Raw genomic sequence first — 10000 nt, forward strand, 5'->3', positions numbered from 1 at the left:
ACTGCGATGTGGTAAGAGAAAGAAATATTTCCTTTAATATGAGAACTAAAGAAAAAGTAAATGAAAGGGGAAATACTTCCCTTCCAGAGACTAAAAATGCCCAATAAATAAAGAAATAAAAAAACATGCTTTAATTTATAAGTACCGAAGCATTCTTAACAAGAGCTGTACCCCAAAGTAAAAGTGAAAAGTACCTGATCCAGGATTATTGCACCAGGGATCTCCTTCTCCAGCCTCTTTGCTACAGAGATGTGGGACTCGGGGGAGTCCCAGGCTGCACTTGTTGGTGTCCGCACAATTTCAGCACCAAGAGCCCTCAGGACATCAACCTTCTCATTGCTCATCTTTTCAGGCATCACAATAATGCAGCGGTAGCCCTTCACTGCACCACATAACGCTAGCCCAATGCCTAAGGTGTGGGATAAAGTACATGGTAATCATCTTGCATGATTTTCAGTTGCAAAATGTGACAGTACTAACATTTGATCAAATTTACTCTAACCATCTGCTCTTTAACATACACATAAATGTGGACATACATATGAGGCAAAGTGATATCTAATATTGATTCTCTTTCTTAATTCCTTTCTACAGTACCTGTGTTGCCAGATGTCGGTTCAATCAGCACCGAAACGCCAGGTGTGATGAGGCCCTTCCTCTCTGCATCCTCCACCATGCGAAGAGCGATGCGGTCTTTCACGCTTCCACCAGCATTGAAAAACTCGCATTTTGCATCTAGGGGGGAAATATGTAATGTGAGGTATAAAAAAAAAACAAGCATCTGTTTTAAAAATTCACGTTTGTTGTGGCAAAATAAAAGATGAATTGGAAATAATCATACAAAATAGTGTAATTCAAAATAAAAATTTAAACTAGAGAAACAGAGAATATCTGTTTCTGTTAAATATTATATTTCCGAAGAAGAGGAAGACAAAAAGCTAAACATATTTCTTTATACTTACAAACATCGCACTTCAGGCCATAAGTTTTCGGTATGTTGTTTAGCTTAACAAGGGGCGTATTTCCAATGTGTGCCAAGATATTGTCGTGTGTTCTCAGGTTTTCATTCCTGTTACAGAAATGAATAAGAGAAAAAAAAATGAAAAGACATTCATAGACATATGTCAGTTTGAAAGGAAATTCAGGATCACAATGTTTGTTTTTTTAATCTTATAAGTTTTATGCACTTATGCATACAGTGAACATATATTCTATCTTCTCTTTTGAATAATAATAAAATAAATAAAATATTAAACATCAGTATCACTCCATGAAACATGAAGATATAAATTTAGTGCCTTGATAGAGGTACTCACCTTGCAAAGTGTTAACTGTTAAAAAATGTATTGCACAATAATGCAAAGGGAAAGATAAGTAGCAACAGGAAAACTTCAATGGGTTTTCTACACACAACTACCTCATTTTGAAGATAAGAAAAAAAGTCAGAAGAAGACCCAATAAAATAAATAAGAAAAATGAAAAAAGAAGAAAAAAAAAGGATGAAAATGACTACCAAGATCACCCAACCCAGAACAAAGAAATGCAATGCTGGCATTCTGCAAGCCCTCCCTCTTATCCTTCCTTAGCTAGCACAATACTGACTTGAGAGAAATTCCCTCCTTCTCTTTGCCTTTGAGACAAGCTAAAGCCAAACTAATGACACGAGCTCTTCCCTCTCGTCCTAGCTGAGCTAACCTAGAGCTAGACTGAAGACAATTCCCTCCCACCTGACTAGCCTTCTGTCCCCACTGAGTCAAACCAGAGCTGGACTCAAAAAAGCCACTGCTGGACTCAAAAAAGCCAGAGCTGGACTCAAAACAGCCAGAGCTGGACTTCAAAAAGCCAGTGCTGGACTAAAAAAAAAGCCAATGCTGGACTCAAAAAAGCCAGAGCTGGATTAAAAAAAGCCAGAGCTGGACTCAAAAAAGCCAGAGCTGGACTTTAAAAAGCCAGTACTGGACTCAAAGGATAAGGTCCTCCCACATGAGATGAGTCAGTCCCCTCTAAACCAGGTCAACATGCTGCAAGTCCTCTTACCTGTTGTAGGTGTAATCCATGGCAGACATGGCGGAGGTTGGGGCTGCTGTAGTCTGTCGGAGAGAGAAAGAAATAAAAAAGAAATTAATAAAATGTTTATGCACGACACAATGCAGTATAAAAGGGAGAGAAGCAAAGGAGATTTTGATTTCTGAGTCAGATATTTGAAATGTATCAAGGAGGGGGAGGGGGGATGGGAGCAGTGTTTGGCATTATTTCTTTCAATTAATTTCCTTAATTAAGCAATATGTTTTTTTTTATATTGTGACTTTTTTTCAAGCTTTTGTTTAATAATCATTAATCATGAAACTTGATCTAAAATTTATATTTATGCGAATGTGTATATGTATATATATGTGTATGTGTATGTGTACGTGTATGTGTATGTGTATGTGTAAATAAATGTGTGTGTGTGTGTGTGTGTGTGTGTGTGTGTGTGTGTGTGTGTGTGTGTGTGTGTGTGTGTGTGTGTGTGTGTGTGTGTGTGTGTGTGTGTGTGTGTGTGTGTGTGTGTGTGTGTATGTGTGTGTGTGTGTGTGTGTGTGTGTGTACGTGTGTGTGTGTGTGTGTGTGTGTGTGTGTGTGTGTGTGTGTGTGTGTGTGTGTGTGTGTGTGTGTGTGTGTGTGTGTGTGTGTGTGTGTGTGTGTGTGTACGTGTACGTGTACGTGTACGTGTACGTGTACGTGTACGTGTACGTGTGCGTGTACGTGTGCGTGTGCGTGTGCGTGTGCGTGTGCGTGTACGTGTGCGTGTGCGTGCGTTTCTCATATGTATGTGTGTTGTGTCTCGGAACGTGCGCATCAGCAAACAAAAGCTACAGGATACTTCACGAGACACAAATCCTTAACATAATTTAGTTCGTGCAGGTCTAATCCATACATGAGATTAGTTTAGCAAATGCGAAGATACTATGCCTAAATTAGGTCATTCCACTACCGTGACACGAGCACAAAGTGAAGCATTTGGAATCCAAGATGGGTAATACGTATATTCTTCTATTCTTTTGTTGGCCAACTTTTCTCTAACAAATAAATATAAATTACTAGAATAACTATTTAATATATGGTCATGTATCTATGTCAATATATATATATATATATATATATATATATATATATATATATATATATATATATATATATATATATATATATATATATATATATATATATATATATGACGTCCTTATCGCTATTCGTATATAAAGGGACAAAAACGCAAACACAAAACAAAAATCATCCCGAAGGAAAACACGAAATAAAAACAAATGTAATAAAAAAAGAGCATTCCTTTTAAGAAAACAAAACCAAATAAATAAAACAGACACCGCAAAAAAAAGATAAACTATTATTGAGTGACGAAACTGTCCCTTGACTTGACCGCTAATCAGACAGACGAACGAGCGAACGGACGGTCCAACATGGCGGAGATCCCGAGTTTCTTCTTCGTCTTATCCAGGGTGAAACATGGCTTATCGGGTGAGTGACGCGGACGCAGGCACGAGAGGGGGGATGGAGAGAGAGGAGGGGGAGGGGGAGGGGGAGAGGGAGAGGGAGAGGGAGAGGGAGGGAGAGGGAGAGGGAGAGGGAGAGGGAGAGAGAGGAGGGGGAGAGGGAGGGGGAGAGGGAGAGAGAGGAGGGGGAGGGAGAGAGAGAGGGGAGGGAGAGAGAGGAGGGGGGAGGGAGAGAGAGGAGGGGGAGTTGGAGGGAGAGGAGGGGGGAGGGAGAGAGAGGAGGGACAGAGGGTGGAGGGGAGATGGAGAGAGGAGTGGGAGAGGGAGGGAAGGAGAGTGATTGATTGAGGGAGGGAGTGTGAAAAAGATTGAGGGAGGAAGGGTGGAAGGGAAGAAGGGTGAAAGAAAAGGAGAGAAGCGATATGGAGGGAGGGAGGAAAAGGGAGAAGGAGAGAGAGAGAGTTCAGTTCAGAAGGATTTGCGAAAACTAAATAGTTGACACTGTGCTCAAGACAGAAACGAGGACTACAAAACAACCATTAGTTCTAAAAACTTTCCTTCGCTATTTCTCATTGCTAAAGAGAAAGAAGAAAAGAAAGCATCATATCACAAAAAAAAACATGAAGCTAGATGGTGGCATTCTAAATGATAATAACAAAAACAATAAAAAAAGGAAAAGATAAACAAAGAAAAGCATAGAATAAAAAAAAAAACTGAAACGTGGGGAAAGGAGGCAAAACCGGAAGAAACCCAAAGGAGAGAAGACTAAAAGGGTGACCAAAAGCAGAGAGCGAGAGCGGAGAGAGAAGCCACGTACCTCCAACCCGCCCACCAACTTCTTGTAGTCCTCAAGATACAACTTGACGGCTGCCATATATACAAGTCCGTCTGCCTTCGAGCTCGGCCTCCCACAAACGTTTTAGCCGCGTATCCCACCCGCGTCGCCGCCAACAAGAAGCTATATATATGAACGGCGTCGGCCAAAAACAGGGCCTCCCTCTCGAGAAGAGACTGCAGGACACCCAGCGGGGATTCTCAGATAGACTGAACAAGTGGAGTGAGTCGGACCACCATTTTCGATCTCTTACGCAATGCTTTCGGCGCTATGGGCCACGCGAGAGGTGAAGAGCTCGATCTACGGTATATATTTTTTTTTCTTGTCCACATACATTCGAAGGCGTTCAAGATTTTCAACACACTTGATCACACGTTAGTTCGGGGGCATTTTGAATTCGAAATCACACTCGCTTTTCCCATGGCTACTTGGGCACAAAAGCTGCTCCTCCCTCACCTCGAGGACTGAACACTGTCTCATCAAGCAAGCGGTGGCTGTAAGAGTAACAGTTGGCGTTTTACTGTAACTTTACTGTAACATTAGTTCCTGACGTCTGGCGGGACACACGCGCGCCATGATTCACCCAGGACATCCGTAGGCCTCGCTCACCAATTTTGTATGACGGATAATCACCATAATTATCTCTTAAGCTTTAGGCTTACGTATGGAAGTATTTGGATCAGGAGTCCACACATTTTTATCTCTTTCTTTTGTCTCACGAAACAGTAAGATATCCGTCAGTTTCTTTGTCATAATCACAGCTGTAATTCCAAAAGACGAAAAAATATATATGGAAACGAAAGAAAAACAAACGGTAACAGCTTAACTCAATGGATAACAAGGAAAATGTTTTTTTAAACACATCACGTGAAGCAACTACATAACGCACGCTTTGTTAATGAACACGTAATTTCCTCACCTAACAAATAATGCACATGCTACTTAATATATGCTTGGGGGGCGTTTACAATGCACGTAGGTTCCATGCAAAGGTATTAACTGCATGAATTTTCTTGATAATAAAATCAAGGATAATATCTCCTTGAGTCATTTAACATATCATTTTCTTTCTCTTGTGTATCTATGCCCGACACGAGTTAATCTGACTTGTTTCAATGCATTACTTAATGTCACTATTGCATACGGGGTGCTTTGATCCATGCAACATACACTGAGCATAATTCAAGTTTTTAATTAGACTAACTTTTTATTTAGATTTCCTACCTACGATCAACATATCTATTTAAAAGAATTTTAACGGCAACACTACTTTTCAAGAATCCGAAGACGCTACAGACTGGCCGCGCTACAATTTGGTGCAACTTTGCGAGACTTTGATGCAACCCAGCGCCGCTTCTACGCCTATAGCCTGAGCGCGAGCCAGCCTCGCAGCCACATTCCACCGGATCTCAAGAGTCCGCATGCCGATGGAGCCTCTCTCCGCCCTTGCAACACACTACGCGATCAGCCAGTACCAACGACAGGTTGAGGCTCACTAGTCCGGGAATTGAAATAGAAATTCTAAGAGTCTATTGGGTTAAACGAGTATTCAGACATTGTCCTATTCAGTGTTTTAGATCTGGCCGGTTTTTGGGTGAAATATTACACCTTAAAAAGCTTACAATGAAAATCATGCACTTATCTATGGCCTGGAATTATACTCGGAATAGACCTATAACTAACAACATGGGGTTGTAGAATTCTAGAATTACATAAAAAAAATGGATAGCTTCGTGACAGACAGGTACCGCGAAAGGTATTTAGTGAAGCTTACAGTAAAGAAAAGCAAATAATGTACATACTGGACTGTATTACTGTTCCTAGTAAACCATACATGGTCATAAACGCATCTCGAGCTAAAATGACGTCTTGTGACACAAACTAACGGAACTACGGAACAAGAACCTAGATCAGTAAAAATAAATCTGAAGTCGGACCAGTGAATGCCGGACTAGTGAGGTTCAAGCTGTAACTACCATCCATGAGACAAGCCAGGCCGGATTGCTAGAGTCCGCGGCGGATTCGCTCGCAGAGGGTCGAGCGAATCCACCGGGAAACTCCAATATCCACAAATCGGGCGATCGACTCTACACACTAAAAAAATCAGAGGTAAGCCTTGCGAGTCCGTAAGGGATGCCATTAGCAAATCTTATAGACGTTTCTTCTTTATAATGCCTTCCCTTCTGGGCATAGCACAGGTAAACCAATGCCTAAAATACTCACACGAAAAAGGAGTCCATTACAGACACACACTGAACTCTATTTTTTTAGGTGCACACCATCATTTAGCGAAAGAGGAGACACCCTCACGACGCGCGCTGTGCACGACGAGCCTCGAGGAATGTACGGCACCCGGCCAAAGGGGCGCGCCCTCCGCCGCGTACACTCGCCGAGCGTGCACAAGACCGCGTCACCGAGCCTGGTCAAGGCGCCGAAGGAATCCGTGAACGGGAAAGCTTGACAACTACTGAGATTAATTAATTAGCAACTCGACCCCCTCCTCCTCCTCTCCCTCCCATGAATCCCTGGGTATAAAAGATATGCTTAAACCCAGATCAACAAATGAGCAACGCCTTGCCGTTCAGGGAGCCCAAGGCAATCCCGGGACCAGCTCTCGCTTGGGTTCGCGCAGCCTACAGCGGTCTACAGGAGAGAGACGGAAACGGCGCTGCTGGGGAGAGCCGAGGAATACACACCCTGAGATAGAGCAAAAGCGACACAAGGAGACGCCGAAGGATGCACCCGAGAGCCGCCATCAAGGGTTGCGCTCGGTCCCGCATCACCCGCACACACGTCAGCAAACTAGTCGCCACCTACCATGAGCACAACAACCACAGCCGTCAGGACAACAACCACAGCCATCAGGAAAACAACCGCACTGTGCGTCACGTCACTTAGGCCTAGCCAATGCAATCCAAGTTTTTATACAACGAAGACTACGATGACGATCCTTCAGCCGTTACAGCGCAAAGCATCGTCGCGAAAAGATCCACTGCCACGCAACCACACACTCGAACGGTCATTTGATAGCACCGCGAGCGACGGGGCGGATGGCGTAAGCATACAGGTAGACCACGGGGCCTTCAGGTATCAATTAATATGAAGAAAACCCATTTTGCTTTTCGTTTTCCTTGTATTCTCCCCATGCCTGTGACCCACCAACGCATCGACCTTGCTAAATCTAAATCGCGCAGTATTTCAGATCGGTCAACGTCGCCATCCAGTCTGGTGATTAAGACAATGATAATAATCCGACAATAATAATACTATCATTATCATCATTGTCATTATCACTGATTACTATTATCATTACATTGCAGAAGAAAAAGGTAAACAAACAAATACAAATAAAACATGTGTAAAAAGGGGAAAAAATAAAATAAAATAACAGAAAGAAAATATAAGAAAACTAGAAGACCAAAATGTTTTGAAAGGAAAAAAGCAAAATGAACAGACAACAACAACAACAACAAGGAATCTTTCACAAAAGCAACAAAAAACATAAAAGAGAGGAGTGGGAGCGACGGGGGGAGGGGGAGTCAACGAGGAAGGGGGGGTTGGGGGTGGGGGGCTTATTTGAAGGATGCCTGCAGGATTGCGTGACCGACTCCCTAATCCCTGGCTCACGACAACACCTGTCAGAAGGTCGTGTCTCATTTCCCCCTTGTGCAACTACGCTAGCTTCCTTTCCTCGCTTTCCTCCTCCTCCTCCTCCTCCCATTTCCCTTTCCCTTTCCTCATTCTCTTCCTTATTCTACTTTTCATTCCCATTCTTGTTGTTGTTCTCGTTCTCCCCCATGACCTCTAGACCCCCGCCCCCGGCCCCCCTTTGCAACCCACCTCTCCTTTCCTTTCCTCCTCCCCTCCATAGCTTGAGAGAGAGAGAGAGAGAGAGAGAGAGAGAGAGAGAGAGAGAGAGAGAGAGAGAGAGAGAGAGAGAGAGAGAGAGAGAGAGAGAGAGAGAGAGAGAGAGAGAGAAAGAGGAGAGAGAAAGAGAGAGAGAGAAAGAGAGAGAGAGAGAGAGAGAGAAGGAGAGAGAGAGAGAGAGAGAGAGAGAGAGAGAGAAGATAAGAGAGAGAGAGAGAGAAGAGAAGAGAGAGAGAGAGAGAGAGAGAGAGAGAGAGAGAGAGAGAGAGAGAGAGAGAGAGAGAGAGAGAGAGAGAGAGAGAGAGAGAGAGAGAGAGAGAGAGAGAGGAGGGGTAATCCAATGGACGTTTAAAGCTAAAAATAAACCAGCTGAATATATCTACCCCGCAGAAGGTTTACTTAAATACACGTATAATAACAACATAAAAAAGAGTCCGACTCTAACAAAACAATTGTGTTAATTTGTCAAAAAAGAGAAAAGAAAGAAACAAACAAACAAAGAAGATATATATATATATATATATATATATATATATATATATATATATATATATATATATATATATATATATCTGACGTCACGGGGGACATGACAGCCTGTGGTCCGAGAATCACGATATTTGCATAACTCACCTGAGAGAATCAGTGATAGGTATGGAGGGGAATTGAATTTTACGAGGGGAGGGGGAGGTGGAGCTGAAGGGAGGGCGGATGGGAGTGAGGGGGAAGGGGAGGGAGGAAAGGAGGGAGGGAGTCAGAAAAGGAGAGAAAGTGAAAGTGAGAAAGAGAGAGAGAGAGAGAGAGAGAGAGAGAGAGAGAGAGAGAGAGAGAAGAGAGAGAGAGAAGAGAGAAGAGAGAAGAGAGAAGAGAGAAGAGAGAAGAGAGAAGAGAGAAGAGAGAAGAGAGAAGAGAGAAGAGAGAAGAGAGAAGAGAAAAGAGAGAAAGAGAAAGAGAGAGAGAGAGAGGCGGGGGGAGGGAGGGAGGGAGGGAGGAAGGGTAAGAGGGAGAGAGGGAGAGAGGGAGAGAGAGAGAGAGAGAGAGAGGGAGAGAGAGAGAGAGAGAGAGAGAGAGAGAGAGAATTCCATCCCTATTCTGACCTTTTCCCCAACCTTCCATCACAATTTCGCATCAAAACATCATTTCCATTCACCTTCCATTGCGTGTCTTTCGCGACTTTCCTAATCGAGGACGACTTTTGCCAAGGGAGTAAGGGTGAAGGAGGACGAGGGAGGAAGACGAGGAGGACGAGGAGGTGGAGAGGGTGGAGGGGAAGGAGGGGGAGGAGGAGGAGGAGAAGAAAAAATAAAGAAAAAGGACGAGGAAGAGGAAGAGGAGGGAATGGTGAAGTAGGAAGAGGCGGGAAGACGAGAAGAACACGAAATATATACAGAATAAATGAAGAATCCAAGAATGATAATAATAAAAAAAAGTGATGGAAAAAATAGAGAGGGGGGATCATCCGCCCAAACACGCCATTATCCTATCGCATCCACCCTACCCCCCCACCCTCCGCCTTCCCCGTAACTCAGACCCAAGCACCCCTTCCCCACCCCACCTCCCCCCAGGTGATTATTCCCAGAAAGGCGAACAAGACGACCCTATGGCCTCCGCCCCGTCGCCGTGACGCATGACCTCGTCATATCACGTGACCTGACATTACGCTCTGACCCTTCCATCGGGACGTGATCAGGGAAGGGAAGGGAAGGGAAGGGAAGGGAAGGGAGGGAAGGGAAGGGAGGGGAGGGGAAGGGAAGGGAGGGGAAGGGAAGGAAGAGAGGAGGAGGAGGGAGGGGGAGGGAGGGGGAAG

The 10000-nt window shown here is 43.9% G+C and overlaps 1 protein-coding gene across 9 annotated transcripts in view; it reads right to left on the reverse strand.

Annotated features, from left to right (window-relative positions):
- LOC122248961 (cystathionine beta-synthase) overlaps positions 1-10000 on the reverse strand; it is a 59098-nt gene that overhangs the window by 8796 nt on the left and 40302 nt on the right. For all 9 annotated transcript variants that reach the window (XM_086555524.1, XM_086555527.1, XM_086555526.1 and 6 more), the window contains 5 exons: positions 2038-2090; positions 963-1069; positions 598-735; positions 195-409; position 1 (listed from right to left, as the gene is read on the reverse strand). The exon at position 1 is cut by the window's left edge and continues 146 nt beyond it. In XM_086555524.1, the coding sequence (XP_086411650.1) occupies position 1; positions 195-409; positions 598-735; positions 963-1069; positions 2038-2066 (490 nt within the window). In that variant the 5' untranslated portion in view covers positions 2067-2090. Of the gene's footprint in view, positions 2-194; positions 410-597; positions 736-962; positions 1070-2037; positions 2091-10000 lie in introns of those variants that run through there.

This window comes from Penaeus japonicus, unplaced genomic scaffold (genome assembly GCF_977035675.1).
Source record: "Penaeus japonicus unplaced genomic scaffold, GWHDUDI00000001_assembly GWHDUDI00000031, whole genome shotgun sequence".
Lineage (NCBI taxonomy): Eukaryota > Metazoa > Arthropoda > Malacostraca > Decapoda > Penaeidae > Penaeus > Penaeus japonicus.